Genomic DNA, 17,969 nt, shown 5'->3' with positions numbered 1-17,969 from the left:
TAGATAAATTTTCGAGATCATATCATATGATTTGTTTGCTCATCATCAGCCTGCTGCCTAGGGTTTGCTTCTTTAATTTCAACAAGATTGTATTGTTGTCCACTAATGGCATTCCAATTCGAAAGGTGAGTTGGTTGCAGCCTAATATTTTGATTTTATAACTTTTGATTTATCCTCAAAGTTTTTTTTTTCTTTTCCTTCTCGTGCTGTTGGTGCTGGTAGGGCTTTGCTGGGAGCATCAACAACGCATATCAGGTATGTAATCGTCTTGCAAAATTTCATCTTTCGAAGAATTTATTTTGATTTTTGTATTTTTGATTTTTGATTGTGCAGGGGATACTGCCAGAAAGTTTCATCCACTGCCGAACTCGATCGCTCATTTCGTCGTACTTGTAATTTAATCACCCTCTAATGGTTTAATTTCTCTTTTTTGTATTAATTCATTAATAATAACTCAAACTCTGATCCCTCCCTTGCAGGTATTATGTTTGGTGCTGGGGCCGTAACGGCTTGTAATATCCTTTATTGCACGTATGTATTTTCTTCTGTTTTTTCCCATGAAAACCCAAAGAAAAAAATTCAGAAAGATCAATATATTCAGAGTTGGATCTGATTTTGTTTCTTGGCCTCGCAGGTTTCACACTAAACTGAATGAAGTCCGGGAACAGTAAGTTTGCACTACTTTACGGTGTAGTAGATTATATTATTGTGTTATTTACTCCATTTACATTTAACACATCTTTTTTCTGCACTTTCTGTTTAAGTCAAAACAGAACCTTTGCTGCCCAACTTTTCCACAAGTTTTACATGGCCATAATTGTTCCAATGATGACTTTGTTCTTCACAACAGCTCTTAACTGTAAACACACCCCTGTTTCCACATTATTATATCCTTTGTGTGTCTAAAAATAGTTCAAGAATCAATTACGTGCAGGAGATCTCAAAATTTTTCCACCTTTTAATCATTAAGATTTTGTTTTACAACGTCAATGAATTTAATCTCCAATAATCAACACGGTCTCCAGGTACTGTCTTTCTTTTTCACAAATGAGGCAAAAACAAGAATGACTATGTACCATGGTTTGAGAGCTTGAACATATAATCAATGATACCTTCAGTAGCATTCTTTTGATTAAAGGAATACATGTAAGGCCTTAAATTGAAAGGTTGATCACCTGAAAGTAAAGTAATGGTATGACAAAAGGTCTGTTAGGAGGTAAGTCCTTTGGTTCATCAAAGACTTTCTGAAAGGACTGTAACAAGACTGTTTTCTTCTTAAGAATTTTCTGATGATCTCTATCTTTATAGTGGGTACTCATGGCACAAACAACAGTTATCCCACTAAACTGATGTTTATTAAACAATTTAAGTAACTTTTCACCTTCAGTAGGGAAAAGTCTGTGCTCCCAAACATGGTGATCGATCAACCTTTCTTCCCTTACGAATGACAGACTGTGTGGTGTAGTAGTCAAGAGTGTGCTCCTCCTGGTGACCAAACAAGGCGATCAACCTTTCTTCCAGATAGATTGTGTGGTCTGATACTCAGTTTTAACTAGAGAAAACACATCTATGTAGTACTTACCCAGCACCAAATCACAAACCTCCAACTTGGAACACTCTAATGTCAAAAACAAAATGGCTCCTCTTGCATTTGCCCCAGAAAATTTGGACAATAATGTGTAAATGATCTGCCCATTAGCAACTGTTACCTTCATCCTAGTATAACAGGGAACTATAGACATTCTTAGAGCATTGATCACCTGAGGACTCACAAAGCTGTGAGTTGAACCACTATCAATCAAAGGGCATCTTCTTTGCATAACCCGGGATAGTGTTACTAACGCTCCCATTCATGACAGAATTTCGTGCTCAGATGAGAGGATCCCGTAACCACATAGATGCATGGGTTCATTAATTTACTGTGGAGTTTCAGATCTTTACCAAACTGATCCACTTCGAATCCCATATTTTTCAAGACCTCGTCAGGATCCTTCTTTTTTTCTTCAGAAAAAGAAACAGAGACAAAAACACCTTAGATTACTGTTAAAAGGAACATCAAAGACATTTTTTCTGTCTTAAATCCCCACATTCATAGGCCATAGGGTTCTTAGCTGAACATGTGTCTATTGAATTGATGGACAATGAAAATTTAGAATGACAACTTTTAGGAGGATTATTTGATGGAGACTTTCTCAAGGGTCCTAAATTTCCTTTGTGAATCTAGTGAGATTTGTGTTGAAAGAACAAGAAAGAGTTGTATCTTTCAAAGTGGAGGAGAGAACTGGTGAAATTGTCAGGGCGCGTAATTGGAGTTGTTTCTGAATTTTGTGAGTGATTTCAAGTGAAAACAACTTTTTTGTGTTTTTCAAATTCTGGAATTTTCCGAAATTTTATTGCCTAGTATAGTTTCTTATATTCAACTGTGGAAAAAAAAGAAAAAAATATTCATGACGAAATGGTTTAGATTCAGTGTAAAGGAACTTGTAGAGAATCTTGTTGTAGTGCGAGGAGTTGTTGGTTTCATTCTCTATGTTATTATGTTATAGTGCCTGGAGTTCTTGGTTGCATATTGACTTATGTTTTGCAGCTTGTTATTAACCAACGAATCTTTGCAATTCTTTTTTTGATGTGCTCAAGAAATGCATTTCAATAGATGTTATGATTTCTTATAAATAGATATTTTTACCTAGTCCTCAGCTTCAGACCATATTAAATTTTGATGGAATTACTCTAGTTTCAAGAATTTTAATTCACTCTGCTATTTGTCTCATCAGGGAGCGTGATCTGCAATGGATGTGGGAGAATCGTTTTTAGTAGTATGTGTGTATTTATCAGCCTTTTGGTTAAGATCCAACTGTAATGTTTACTTATCTATCTATGAAGATGTTAAGTTGATGTTCTACTTACAAATTTCCTGAAGTGTATTGGAATGTGGAAGGAACTGAATTTTGTTGTCATCAGTGGTATCCCTTTTTAAAATTTATCTTTGAATAGCATGGCAACATTACTCAGCATTTAAACTCCCCTAGGACCATTAATCTCAATTTCTAGACTTGATCTTTGTTAGAGAAACTATTTCAGCTTTCTGCCCAGTTCCTCTTAGTTCTGCTTCAGTGTCTTGCAGTTTGTGCATCTTGATGTCAAATCTTTTATGGAGTGAACTCATGAAGTTATTTTCTTGGGATTTTTTTGGAATTAATTAGAGTTTCATCTTTAATTTTGTATACTCTTTATTTGTGTACAAATATTCAACTAAAAGTAAATATTTATATTACGTTATTGTCTCATATTTTATGCATAGTTTTGTTCTTAATTCTTATCTTGGGTGTTTTGAGTTTATAATGAGTTTTATGTTTGTAGAAAGTGTGTTGGATGAACGTGATAAAAAAGAAGATATTTATCCATACTTTAATGATTAGTGCATACACACATACACTTATATATACATTCTTTTGTTTTGCCTATATTTCAGCGATTTGGCACTGTGGGTTGTTGATGATATGGTTGAACTTATATGAATACAACTATGTTTTTTAGTATACACAATCGCGCTGGATAAGCAAATATCGTAGGATGATTATACATGCATACAACATACAATCATCCGTCATTGAATATACATACATGATACAACATAAAGTCGAATAAGACAACGATACAGAGCTATTTATTCTCTCTCTCTCAAAGATAGTATGCATGCACTCCACATATTGTATCAATGGATAAAGTCGCATTGGATACGCATACATAACCCCACTGAAAGATACATACATCAAAGAAGACGATGGCCCAGATCTATGGTATTCTTTATACGTACAATACATAACCCTTGTTATTCCAGTAATAATTAACCCAAGAGAACTAAGGTCCAATAAATGACCCAAAAATAGTAAGAAAATTGTGAAATATATGACTCCATGTTGGATAAACCGTGTTATTCATTCAAACAAGAAAAGCACGCTGAATAGAATAAAGGACTTGGACTATGAAGTATAATGGTGAAAGAAATGTAAATTTTGAACCAACAAGACAATAAGTTGCAAAGTACAAGTACATTGCACTTACAAATGGCATCATCAAGAAACACACTCAGAGCCTAGAAGAGAAGCACAAGCACAATTAAAGGAGAATCGCCTCAAAAGAAAAGTGAAAGTAGCAAACCTAGCACAGCAACAAGGCACTAAGGAGCAAATTATACTAAAAAGAGGAATCAGAACAGTATTTTAAACATATTGCAGTCACCAATTCGTCCACTGATACTCCTCCAAAGTTTAAGATCAGATGTCAAAGCATCAAGTGAAGATCACAGAACCACAATGATGAATTTGATATGATGGCGCAAGAAATGACAACGACCCCAAGAGAGTTACATAAGCATAGAAAAGACTCAACTTAAAATAACATCACAAAACTAAGTGTGCACAAGTACAACTAGTAAATAACAAATGTCAACATTCCTAGGCCATTATCATTTATTCCTCCATGTTGTCCTTTCCAGCATAAAGGCAGCAGCTTTAAGACGCTTCTTCCTAGACCTAGAGACAAATATCAAAGTGAATTGAAGTGTCGATACAGGTAATAAATACTAAAGTTATATTAAAACAATACAATATCATAACGCATCATCCAACACAAAACCTTTTGAGGTTTAGTCAACACTAGAACTAGATTTTAAAAAATTATCTACTGCAGATCCTCCATTTTTCTGCTACGCTACTACTATCATTCTGGGCTTTGATAATGTTTCTAACAAAACAGCTCACAAGAAAAGAATATTGAAGAAAAAATGGTGTATATGGCATTGCATTGTATATACTTGCTATAAAATTAACTTGCACTCATGCGCTACAACTTCTCCTAATTAGTTCTCTCATTTATAAGTTGGAGACAAGAATTAAGAATATGGGTTTGATGGACAAATTATAAGATGTTAATATTGAAAATCTGCAGCTACATGGGAACTTAAAAATGGGACCTTCTTTTTTGAAGCTTCTCAAAATTTTATTTAGATTACCACAAAAGAAAAAAATAAGAAAAAGCATAAACGGGGTGGGGCGGGGTGGGGTAGGACAAGGCAATAATTTGAGAAATGCTAAATACGGCAGGGTAGGGCGGGTTGAAATCTTAGCAGGTCATGCCTTGCGCCGCCCTAACCCACCCTAGTGCCATCCCTCTATCAGCATTCAATAGATAGGTGCTGATCACTGAATAATACGTATTACCTTCTAAAAAAAAAGAAGATATAACTTACTCTTTAATTTTAAAAGCTTCGTTGCGTAACCTGCAAAATAAATTTAAAAATAAGTTTTACACAAGAGAAATGTCTGGAAAACAATTAGCCTAGTAGGAAAGATGATAGTAAACAAAACAAAAAAATCTTCAAGTTTGAGAATCACCTATACCTATTATTTGCAACACTCTCCTTCCAATTTTGAGTATCACTTACCCCGTTTTATATACATTTTTGTGTACATAGTTTCTTCTTAACCTAAATTTTTACAATTTTTGGGCTTTTGAAACAAAATTTATCCGAGGTTGAGTTATGCACCAAATCGAAGGAATGGAGAGCAGCCACAATGAGATGGATTACTTCATTTCCCTAGTAAGGAAAACAGAAATAACAGGCTACAAATGGTTCTAATACCCCTCCCAATTAGGAATTACCCAGGTTTGATGGTTAGGACTCAAGAGCCTAAGGTACGGATTCGAAAATGTGAGGTATTTCAATTTATATAAAATTCTTGAGCAACAAAAGGTAGAAACAACAGCTCTCTATTTGAATGGTGTATCAGAGGTTTGGAGTCATTCCTTGATACCGAGTACGGGAGTTGTAGGATGCCTGAATTTAAGAAGGAACTATGCAGTAGATTCAGTGTAGAACCACTAGGGGATGTGGTGGAAGAATTCAATAAACTTTCTCAAACTGGTACTGTGGATTAATTGTTGCGGGAGTTTGAAGACTTAAATTCTCAGATGTTGGTAAGAAATCCAATTCTGAATGAATCACATTTTTTGTCCAGCTTTTGTAGGAGCACTGAAGGAAGAAATCAAGTATGGGGTCAAACTGCTTAAACCTTCTAGCATACAGTTTGTCTCTTGAGGATCATATTCATCAGCTTATTATTCTGTTTACTACTCTTAGAGGATACTTGGGGCTAACAGATTACCACAAAAAATATGTAGCAAGATATGGTACCATATGCAAACCCTTGGCAAACTTATTGAAGAAGGATTTCTTTAAGTGGAATGAAGAAGCTAATGCAGCCTTTGTTGCTCTCAAAACTGCTATGACCACCATTCCTGTTGAGAGTTGTGATGTATGCCACAAGAACAAGGATGAGAATGTAGCCTAACTAGGGCTACTGCAACCTCTATCAAACCCTAATCAAAATTGGAGTCACATAAGCATGGACTTTACCGAAGGATTGCCAAAATCCAGTCCAAAGATATGATACTAGTAGTAGTGGACAGGCAACTAAAGTATGCTCATTTTGTTGCCCACTCCCACCCTTTTAATGCAGCCACTGAAGATCACAAGTTTTGGAAGAAGATGCATTGCTTACATGGCACTCCTAAGTCAATTGTATTTGATAGAGACAAAAAAAAATTCTTACCAATTTTTGGCAGTCCTTGTTCAAACTATTGGGTACTCAACTACACTTTAGCACAACCTATTACCCTCAAATTGATGGCCAGGCTGAGAGAGTGAATAGGTGCATTGAGAACTACTTGAGATGCATGACCTCTAACATGCCTACTCATCGGAGACAGTGGCTTCATTGATGGAATATAGAAAATTGTGATAATTGAATTTAGTTGATTTTAATTCCAAAATTGAGGTACGCACCAGTACAAGTAGAAGCACGCAGATACGAGTCCGCCCCCAATGAAAGCTCTAACTGCAAAGACCAGAGAAATAAAATGAGAGAGATAAATTTGAAGCGAGAAATAGAAAAGTAGGTTGATAATTTTACCATCATGACCAACTCTACTAGAGGTTTTTGTGGGAGAGATTTTCTGGCAGTATCCCCTGATACAGAATCAACAATTACATACCTGGAGAAGAAAAAAGAAGAAGAAAAATTCAACATACCTTAATTGTGTTGGTGCTCCAAGCAAAGCCCTACCAGCCACTTGTCTTCTACAAAAATCAAACAAGCTTAAGCAAAAATCATACAGTATTATTAATGAAATTATGCTGAAACCAACCAACCAACCCACCCTACGAAACAGAATGCCATTAACTCAACGATCTTCGTCCAAACAAAACAACGAAAACCTAGCATGCAAATCCCTCTCCCAGCCAAATACCAAAAAAGCAGAGTAATAACACAACAAATTTTAACCGACCCGATTCCAGGCCTACAAGTTAGTTGGGTTTTGTATACTTGGAAATTTCAAATTAATTTGTTACTTTTTTGTACCAAATAAAAAAAAAATCAAATAACGCCACTTTTAGAAGATTTATTGGACTCTACTATGTATATTTAATATCGGATATAAAATAAAATAAAATAATATTACTTCTATGATATGGTTATATTTAGATAGGTAGCACGCAATCACAAGAATTTGTTAATTTGTGTTGTGTGGCGTGTCTGAGCCAACGACCTATAACGGGTAATTAAAATCGGTTTCGTCATGTAGTTAATTGCCCAATTCGGACTCCGATAAATATTCTTCCCCTACCATAATTTACCCTTCAATCTAGGGACAGGTAATCATCTGATTTTTTTTTTGTTAATTTGATGAAGCTGTGGGAGTTTTTATGTTTAGTAAGTAGATGTCAAAAAAGTTTTACTAATTTGGCTAATTCATATTTTAACTTGTCGAGGCTCGATCTTATCAGTGGTGGAGTCAAAATTTTCATTAAGAATTAGCGGTGTTTGTTGTAAAAAATAATTATGAGGTTAGTTGGGCTTGAGAACTCGCGATCTCAAGGAATTTCCACGACCCCTTAACTACTAGAGTAAACCTTCAACTTGTTCTAATAGGTGTAAATACTTGTATATATATTTATTAAATTAAAATTTTAGCTCTATATACGATGTAATTTTTAGGCGAAAGGGATGTCGCTTGACACCCCTGGGCAAGGGTGGCTCCCCCCTGGATCTTGTATCCAACCCATATATTTTTTTTAAAAATACTTAAATACACAATTTATTTATCATAGTTTCTAAAATTTTCTTCCATTTAAAAAATTTATAAAAATTCTTATTTTCTCATTTTCTCGAATACATCACTCTTACGCGATGTATCAAAACGAAATGTATCAAGATATGTATATTTTGTATCAATAAAGATAATATATTGAGACACAATGATGTATCAAAATGTGGAACGATGTTTTGATCGGAATTTTTAATGTTATGGAATGATTAGATAAACACAACTTGCTAAATAAAGTAAATAGATTAAAAAATTGGCGGTATAAAATAGAGCAAACACAATTATTTTAAGGAGCCGACCTTTTCTTCATTATTGATTTATAGTAGTTGGATTCATCACCTTTTGAAACCCATAAAAGTATTATAGAACCGACCATTTTCTTGCTTGCCTAGTTTTGTTTAATTAACTGTCACATGACCATATATCATTGTGCTTTCTCCCTTTATTTTAAGCTTATAAGATAAAATTGCACATGTGAGCATGATTATAAAATAAATAAGATACTAATCTTCCAAGACTATTAATAATAATAATATATTTGATATAATCACATAAGTTGAATCTGTAAAAATAAAATATGCATAGATTTTACTCTTTTGAAATCAATAAACTATTTTCGATACTATCAATATAACATTGCATTGCCACAACACGCTAAAAAAGAAAAATAACAATATCCTTGAAGATTACCTAGGAGAATAAACAAAAGATCAAGATGAAAGAAATACGGGAGGAAACGAAAGATAATAATAATAATAATAGGATAATAATCATAAAATTTGATTAAAAGGATTATAATAAGGTTTTCCATTTTCCATGTATTGATATGTTATATTCACGTTATCTCCATCTATGCTCGTAGTTTTTGAAAATGATATCACATCTATGATAAATATTCTAAAAATACACACTATTTTCGAATATTTAACACATATCCATTAATAAATTTTAAGAGTTCAAACAATATAAATTGTCATTACGGTACTACATATATATAGCGCATGCTACCTATGTGTATGGTCAGAAATTGGACTTTAAGAAAAATAAATAAATGGGAACGATATTAATTTGGGACGACTTTAATTTGAAAAGTAAACTATATGGACATAAAATTAATCGATACCATAAATCAAATGGTCGGTGCCCAAACTATAAAGTAGTTAGAACAACTATCATCTCATGTCATAACCCAACTTTCTCATAATTATAAAACTTAAGTTCCCAAAAGAATGATATCCTTTTTAGTTAAAGCAACAAGTTGCTAAAAAATGTAGCAAAAAAAAAAAAAAAAGCTCTAGATTAATTAGTGATAAGAGCTAGCATTTGAAATTTTATAAGTTTTGAACAATATTTTATAATAACTTCATACTTATTAAATTCACAATTTCAATAAATTTTTTGATATAAATATAAGATCTAAATAAAAATTATTGAATATATCTGTATCCCTACTTAATATTATAGCATCATGCTCTAAAGATACTTATGTTTAAAGTTGTTTCATGATCCCTCATGATATATATAATTATATATATATTAGGTGCTTTCTAAGTTTCAACCTTTCTCTTGATCTTCTAAACTTGGATCACCAATATCATTATGAACACAAAACACCAATAATTTATTTATATATGAAAAAGGACAATACAATAAAATAGTGATTATGGAGGAAAGAAGCTATTTTAAATAAAACACATAAGCATATGAACGTAGTAGAGAATCAGAATTTAAAGTTTAAAGATTCGAAATCCAATTTTCTATAAACAATTAAAAGATATTAATGAATAAAATATTAGGGTTTGAGTAAGAATGAATCTTTGGTGATTAAGAGAAAAGATATGGAGGGAACATGGGGGGCGGTGGTTTACTCAGTCTCTACGTCAACATAATATATAGAAAATTGCGCCGACCTAAACATTTTAATTAACAATCTACACAGACACTTATTTAATTTCCACAAAAAATAAAAGGACAAAACATTTTAGAAACTGCAACAAGATATGATGATACATACATTAATATAAATATGGGTGTAGTGCACTGGTGGGAGTGTTTCACCCTTAATCACAGGTCTCGAGTTCAATCCTTGAGTATGGAGAAAATCCTGTTGGGAGCGCCACCCCTGAATGGGCCCTGCAGAGCGCGATCCGGATTTAGTCGAAGCTCCAATGTGGGCCGGACACCGGGTGGAAAACAAAAAAAAAAGATACTCCCTATAAGCTAAGGTTGACCAATAACATGACGAAATAAAAATAAAAGACGAATTCAGAATTTAGACTCTAACATCAATAGCGTATGAGTTTATACTATTATTAGTATTTGAAAGTTTAATATTAGTTGTAAATTTTGAATTCAAACAATGAACATAGATTTTTTTTTTTTAAAAAGCGTTTTACCTAATTCAATATAAATTTTCTGAGTCTAAATCGAACTGTAATCGAGTCGATCTTTATATTAATATTGAACACCAAATAAAAAAACGTCTAGATATTTGAGAAGTAGTCATTGGTCGTATTTTATTTTTGGCTGCTGTAGGTGGTGGAAATCCTACTTTCGGTTCTCATTTTTATTTTGATGGCAACGTACTGTTATCACACTCTAACGTCATATTCCTAGGGCTGAGATAGAAGATTTTTTTCTTCTATCTCAGCAGAGTCGGAATTTATGTAAAGATTTAAGTGAACTTAAAATATAAAAAAGTAAATATATAATTACATGCATTTAATGAGCATGCAAGAAGCTATGAATTCAGCTGATTTTAGTAACTTTGGTTCAAATTTATATTCTTTTCATTCATGTCTATTTATGTATATATGTTTGATGTACACATCTTTTAAAAAATAATAAATAAAACAATAACTTCACAATATGATCAACTCTAATTATTATAAGTCATTTCATTCACCGAAAAATAAATTGAAAGTAATTAGTACAATACTTAATAATAAGAGTAAACTAGATAAAATATGTACAAAATGAACTACTAAATATGTACAAAAGCTTCAGACAGCAATGAAAGCGAGCAAATAAAGTGATTTAGATATCAACAAAGGTTGTGATCACAAAGATTTCAAGTTTAAGATGTAAATATAGAATTACTTCTTTTAAGGGAATACTTTATCTTAATATAAAATTTTTGAGTACAAATAATTAAATATTAATCAAATTTTAATATGAGTATCGAACCGTAGGTGATGGACACGAAACACTACTTTCGGTTCTCATATTCATTATATGACGCATTCTCTTCTTAATATGTTTAAGGTCTCTTTCTTGTTTCCACAAATAAAACAATTATAAATAGGTCCTTATAATATCATAATGTAAGCTTAGTTATTAAAATGTTAGATAATTGCATTAAATATAAAATATTAAGAGTAATCTAAAACACAAAATAATTGAATTATTGACTATTAAAAAAAAGAGTGTAGTATATGAGGTGAGTGTCAGCGATTTCTCCTAAGCTAGTTTTCTGAGATTGAATTAGATTTAATATCGATCCTTTTGACATCATATCAGAATCAGACTCTTCCTTGTACATTAATATTAGTCGTTATTTAATCATATTAAATTGTTTATGCTTCAGATATCATCGGACAAGGGCTCCTCCTATATGGGAACTCAGAAAGTATTTCATGATTAGATGAGAAAAAAAGTACAATAAATTATTTAATTATTATTAACTGAAAAAAAAATTAAAAAATTCTATTGGCTAGCACACTTTCCCTGCACATGAAGTCATGAAGAAAGAGTTCAATAAAAGGACCATTGAAAACTCGTTTATGGACTGTGTTTAACGGCGTCGTTTTCCGAATGGGCCCAATTTTTAAGGAACCCAATGACAAGATCAACGGTCACAATCGGCCGAATCCAACGGTCTTCATCCAATTGGCGGTTGCCGCCCAATATCATCCCAACTATAACGTTTTCTTTATTTATTAGTATATTATATTATTTTTTAATTAAAATTATTTGTCTTTTTAATAAAATCTAAAAAATAGACATGGGGGACTCCTATTCTACAAGTAGCCAACCACATCTCTTGCCGGCATTTTAGGATGAAAAATATTTTCCCTTAATTTCATATTAAGAGTTTATACTATATAGTTTATAGTATTACTATATAATCTCAATATAAGTCACTTTTAAAAGTTAATTCTTCCTATTTATTCGTACATTTTATATTATATGCCACGTTTAATCAAAGGCGAAAGAGTCAAAATTTAAAATTGACATAAATTTATTATTATCGTCCTAATTAAAGCACATCCTAATTACTGATTAAATATTTATAGATATTTAATAAATTATCTTATATAAATATATGGTCTAAGTAAAAGTTAGTTATCCATTGAAAACACAACTTTTGTAAGTAATTTAAGAAATTGACATTCTAAATAAATGTTAAAATACTTGTTGCTATAAATCATCTTAGTTTTCAAAAGCAAAATAGACGTAAGAAAAAGAAAAAATGAACCAATTAATGAACACAAAAGATCACTTAGTCATTCCTAATATCAAATAAAAAAATTTTAAAATAAATTATTTAATACTTATTGTTGTTGTATTTATATACCCGTGTTATTCTTTTGGTTACTGATTAAAAAGAAAAATATCACGTAAATTAGAATAGAAGAAGAAGCATATTCCGACAAATTTGATATTTAAATAATTGATATCAGACCACCTTTATTGGTACTTAAAAAAAGGAAAGAAAATAAAATAAAATAGCCGTTCTTGGTTTTCTTTTCTCCCTTATTTAAGGCTCCCTTTGGTGTTAGAAAAGAACGTTACCTTTCTCCATTTTGGGTTTTCTATAGATCCTTTAATTTCTCTTAGCAATTAAGCTTTTATATACTATATCATATACTTATATATATATTCTTCTTTTCTTAGCATATATTAGTTTATATAAATTCTTGTTAAATCTCTCTTATTTTTGTCTAAGTATTGTTGATCCTTGTTTATTTGAGATCAATCAATCCTTGCCACCTTATTTTTTTTAATTTTTGTTTACTCTAAAGTTTTTTTTTCTTCTTTCAATGGAATCAACTCCATCAATTAGCAAAAACTATGGTAGAGGTTTGAAGAAAAGTATTAATAGGACATTTTCATTAACCCCTTGTGAAAATCTTGCACCAATTAATTATCAAAATGGTATTTTACAAACTCCTCCTATTTTATATCAATCATTTCCTCCATTTTTAGTTCATCAAAAACAACCCCCTCTTCTTCCTCTTCCAATTTCCAAATCTAATGTTCATCAACACTACAATAATTATGTCAATACTTTGTCCCAAAATAGGGCATTTTCTCTCCCCCCTACCAATAGAAAATTCAACAAGTCAAAGAAATCAAGTCCTAAGCCAAAATCATCAAAAGTTGTTCCTTTGGGTAGGACCGATAAAATTGAAACGATACAGAAAAAATCTGTTATGGTTTCATCTACTAACCCTTTGGGTCCGGATCCGAAGGATCTACCCAAAGATGTTGCTATGGTTTTTCCTATGTCAGGTGGAAAAGAGCATTCAATCGTTGCACTAAGTTCCAATTATGTGCAGAATTCGATAAAATATGATGCTAATAGAAACCAATTAAGCATATTGCACATGACAAGTGAAAAGGTACAATCTGTCTGTGGTGCACTAAGCTCTGGCTTTGCGCAGAATCCAATAAAGAATGATGCTAATAGTTCCATGGTGTTTAATACTGCTATTTCTCCTCCACCAAGCAGCTTGCCTTTGCCCACTTTTTCATTGAGGCCAAAGCAGCTTAGTTGCAACGCCGAGGCGGCTACCGGAGTTGATACCGGAGCTACTGACAATCTCCGGCGACTACTTAGACTTAGATGAAGTGTTAAATGTTAAATTGCGCATTAATTAGATAAATGTTTTTAAAGAAAAGAATTTATCTTAAAGGCATCACCTTTTATATGGTGTTTTTTTTTTTTACCTTCGTAGATGGTGATGACCAATGAATTTGAAAATATGTTAAGTAATTTATTTGAATTTTCTTGTTATTTTTTAAAAAAATGTAAAAAATCAAAGCTTTAATTTGTGATCTCTACCTTTTGTTTTATGTTGAAGGTATCAGAGGGTGTGTAATACACGTTTAGAGCAAATGTTTTTTTTTTTCTATTTCATTAAAGTATTAATATATTTTAGTGTTGTGTAACTTTGTTTCTTGTTTATTCTTCATAAATATCATTGTTACATTACCAATAATTAGATGAATCTTAATATTGACCAGCCACTAGACGGACAAGAGAAATGAGATCTATTATTTTCTTTCAACTTGAATTGAAGTAAATAATTTTTTTAGGTCTGTTATGGGTATTAATCAACATCTTTTATTTTTTAAAAATAAAATAAAACTAAAAAAGTTTTCTAATAGTCGTGAACAACTCTAAAATTAGAGGTCGAAAACTTAAGGATAATGCAAATTGGAGCTAATTAAAATCATTGACCACCTCAAAAATGAATTTGTTTTCGATAATTTTATGAAATTGTACTTCAGAACATCTATATTGTTATGTAGACTCTTCAAATATATTGTTAGAATTGTGTTTGATTATTTAGGAGGAACAAGATACTGACCACGGTGGATCGGTGCTGTGTTAGCCTAAATCTTGACCTATTAGGACATTAGCCCAACCCAATTAATTATTATTTTAAATAAATATTAGTCACTTGACAAAATATTATTCAAAATAGTGATAGCTAATTTTGAGAAAGATAATTATTTTCATAATAAGATATTTAACCTTTTGATCTATAAACATTATATGAACAAAATACGATTTAATTTTATAATGACTTTCATACCTTATAACAAATTTAGTAATAAGCAAAATCAGAAAACATTTTTTATTTTTTTTTTAAAAAAAATTAGCCCAACACGAGAAGAAATTGGAAGGACTCATCATTAAGGGCTTGGGTTGGACTACTCGAACAGAAAAAAAATTCCTGTAAAGGCAAGTATGTACCATTACTGCATTCACAACCATATATTTCGAATCAGATTATGAGAATGTCTTGTTTTTGTTTTGTAGGATAAGAATGTGCAACGGATGGCTATAGCCTTGTATGATATAGCTTTGATTGAAAGTGGGTTGTTGTTGGAGATTTCGAATTTTGATTCGTTTAAATTTCTATGTGTCACAATGTGGTACGAGTTCACCATAAAAATCAAACTTCAGAGGATATAGTCATTTCTCTTAGCCAAAATAGTGGGAGTGGAGTATCGATAAAACTACTATACATTCAAATTGAATAGAATTTTCAAGAATGAATTTAACACTATCAACTTATGCGAAAATACATTTATATGTAAATCTTTTTAAAATGCGCTGTAATTTTAAAAAATTAAATATATATTACTTTTGAAAATATTTGGAATATATTATCAGCTCATTGGGTATATAAGTAACAAAAAAAAATTATCGATTGTTATCTGCTAACGGGTATATTATAAGTAATAATTCAAAAAATCAAAAAAATTAGTGATTGCTATGAGGTGATTTCAATGTTTCTTCCCCTACATACCACTATCACATTTTGTTCTTCTTCCCTTCCCAAACTCAAAAAGAACTGAAAAACAAACATAAACATTTTGTTCCAGGAGAATAGACCCAAACATTTTGTCCTTCTTTTCCAACACAAAATAAATCCCAAACTTAAAAATATCGTCGGCGTTTATGGTTAATGTAAAAAGAATGAAAGAATGATTTAAATCTGAAATGGATAATATTTACATAGACCCTATCAAGTTTGAGTTATTTTTGTTTAATTTAGTTTTAGGTGTTGGTACATTTGATCGTCAAGTCTATGATATTATTTTCAAAGAAAACATTGAGGCTTCCATGCATATTAAGAAATCGTCAACACTACACTTGGGTTGGACTATTCATAATTTTTTTTCTTCTTATAACTTTATAAAACTAATCATGCTTATGCATATTAAGAAAAGTTTCAAAATGTTTTATCTCTTTCGAAAATTTATTTCAATCTTTTATGTATCATATCATGTATGTACACTTTAAAATTTTCAAATCATTAGATGTTCTAACCTCTCCATATAATAATAAAGAAGTATGTACACTTTAAAATTTTCAAATCGTTAGATGTTCTAACCTCTCCATATAATAATAAAGAATAAAGTTAACCAAATAAGGCTTAACCTTAGGGGATCTGATTGGGCCTTAACCTTGGGATCAAATTAGGCGTAGCTTGTCCTTCTTAATAGATTTAATATATTCACAAATTTTTTGATTGCTATTGTTAGAACATAAAAATCAACTATTTGCTTCTTAATAGCTGATACCCTTGACGGATATTTGTCGAGAATAAAATCTAGTCAAGTCAAAATCTTTTGTATCATAGTGAACAAAAAAAAAATAGTTAGAGAAGTATCCCTTCGTTAGATAAAAAAAGACTTTGAGGTATATATTTTCCAAATTACAATATATCAAAATTCAAAGGCGAGCTAATAACTCTTGACGAATATTTGTCATAAATGAAATCTAATCAAGACAAGAATTTTTACATTAAAGTGAACAAGAAATAATTGGAGAAATCTTTTTTCTTGTTTTCTAGGTGATAGTCTTCACAGATGATATAGATACATATGTGGTGCAACATCTATTGGCATACAAGGGGAAGATGTTTCATGATATATCTCAAGATGAATTCAAATTTTACTAGGAGACCTTGAGAAGTCATTTGAAAAGCTTGCTCGATGGTGGACAAAGCTTCTTGATGATAAAAATCAACCATTTGCTTCTTACTGACACTCCTTGTGTTGTGGTGAAGTCAAGCTACGGGTTGACTTCATTTTTGGAGAGATTACCACATTCAGAGCCATATATTGTGCTAGAAGAGTGCTGGAAATCAAACTAAGTATCGATGATTAAGAATCTTTGTCAGCATGACCCAAAGGTATTGCCTTGTATGGTATAGCTTTGATCGAGTGTGGGTTGTTGCTCACAGAGTCAGAGACTTTAACTTTTCATCCGTTTAAATTTGCTCAAAGCTGTCTAAACAATATCGGAGTAAAAGGTGTGAAGAAGGAAGAACCTGAGATTGAAGGACAATAAATTGAGAATTTTCTTGAAAAATATTCCCATTATCTGGAGCCGTTCGAGCAGAACACCTTAGGTGGAGCCGTTCGAGCACAACACCTTAGGTGGTAGTAAATTGTAGGTTGACGTGTGTAAACATTATGATTAGTTTTGAACATTTGTACTGATGGTTCTATTTTAATGCTTTCTAATTATAGTGTTAGAACTTGTAGTGTTTTGAATGGAAAAAAAATATTTGTTCTGGTTTTCATGTGTAGTAAGTTGGTTTTGTTTTATTATATAAACTCCTATTATGAAACCTACTTGTATATAGTGGCGTAGCTAGAAAATTGAAAATTTATGAAGGGTGTCCAAGAATCGAATAGATAAATAGCTAAAATTTTGCAAATCAAATTACGTAACGTTAATGTTTAATTTTCTAATTAAAAAGTATACCAAAAAATTTAAAATCAACTACATAATATTTAATTTTAATATTCATGTTTATTTAATAGGATGTGAATGGACAAAGAAAAAAACCAAGAAAATTTAATCAAGTATAAGAATACACCTCTCAAATCGGAGAAAGTTAGCAAATTCATTCCTATAAGCTTCAGACTTTATGATTGCAGTCTTTATCACATCGCCAAATTCATTCCACATTTTTGGATACAAACACAAATCCTTTGCAATCCAAAGCTTTATCATCCGGATAAAACCTGTAATAAGATGACTGAAGCAT

The 17,969-nt window shown here is 31.6% G+C and overlaps 1 protein-coding gene, 1 long non-coding RNA gene and 1 pseudogene across 2 annotated transcripts; 2 read left to right on the top strand and 1 right to left on the bottom strand.

Moving 5' to 3' along the window:
- Positions 1-214: 214 nt before the first annotated feature.
- On the top strand, positions 215-668 carry LOC125827739 (uncharacterized). Its single transcript, XR_007443010.1, has 4 exons — positions 215-255; positions 334-392; positions 480-531; positions 635-668. It is a non-coding gene; the product is annotated as an uncharacterized LOC125827739 (long non-coding RNA).
- Positions 669-803: 135 nt separating this feature from the next.
- On the bottom strand, positions 804-7,241 carry LOC125827897 (uncharacterized). Its single transcript, XM_049507235.1, has 7 exons — positions 7,222-7,241; positions 7,094-7,141; positions 6,975-7,030; positions 6,848-6,899; positions 5,252-5,281; positions 1,176-1,485; positions 804-902 (listed from the first exon to the last, which is right to left on the bottom strand). The coding sequence occupies exons 1-7, from the start codon at positions 7,239-7,241 to the stop codon at positions 804-806; spliced, it is 615 nt and encodes a 204-aa protein (XP_049363192.1).
- A 6,363-nt stretch (positions 7,242-13,604) lies between these two features.
- On the top strand, positions 13,605-17,324 carry LOC125827896 (endoplasmin homolog; annotated as a pseudogene).
- Positions 17,325-17,969: the final 645 nt, after the last annotated feature.

This window comes from Solanum verrucosum, unplaced genomic scaffold (assembly GCF_900185275.1).
Source record: "Solanum verrucosum unplaced genomic scaffold, falcon-dt-bn FXZP01000064.1, whole genome shotgun sequence".
NCBI lineage: Eukaryota > Viridiplantae > Streptophyta > Magnoliopsida > Solanales > Solanaceae > Solanum > Solanum verrucosum.
This window is presented reverse-complemented; position numbering and strand designations above follow the sequence as displayed.

Bases quoted from the DNA above. Each gene is read 5' to 3' on its own strand.
- LOC125827897 (XM_049507235.1), bottom strand. From the start codon at position 7,241: ATGGCATTCTGTTTCGTAGG. The intron at 7,142-7,221 runs GTGGGTTGGTTG...TGATTTTTGTAG, and splicing joins ATGGCATTCTGTTTCGTAGG to AAGACAAGTGGCTGGTAGGG. The intron at 7,031-7,093 runs GTATGTTGAATT...ATTCTGTATCAG, and splicing joins GGAGCACCAACACAATTAAG to GGGATACTGCCAGAAAATCT.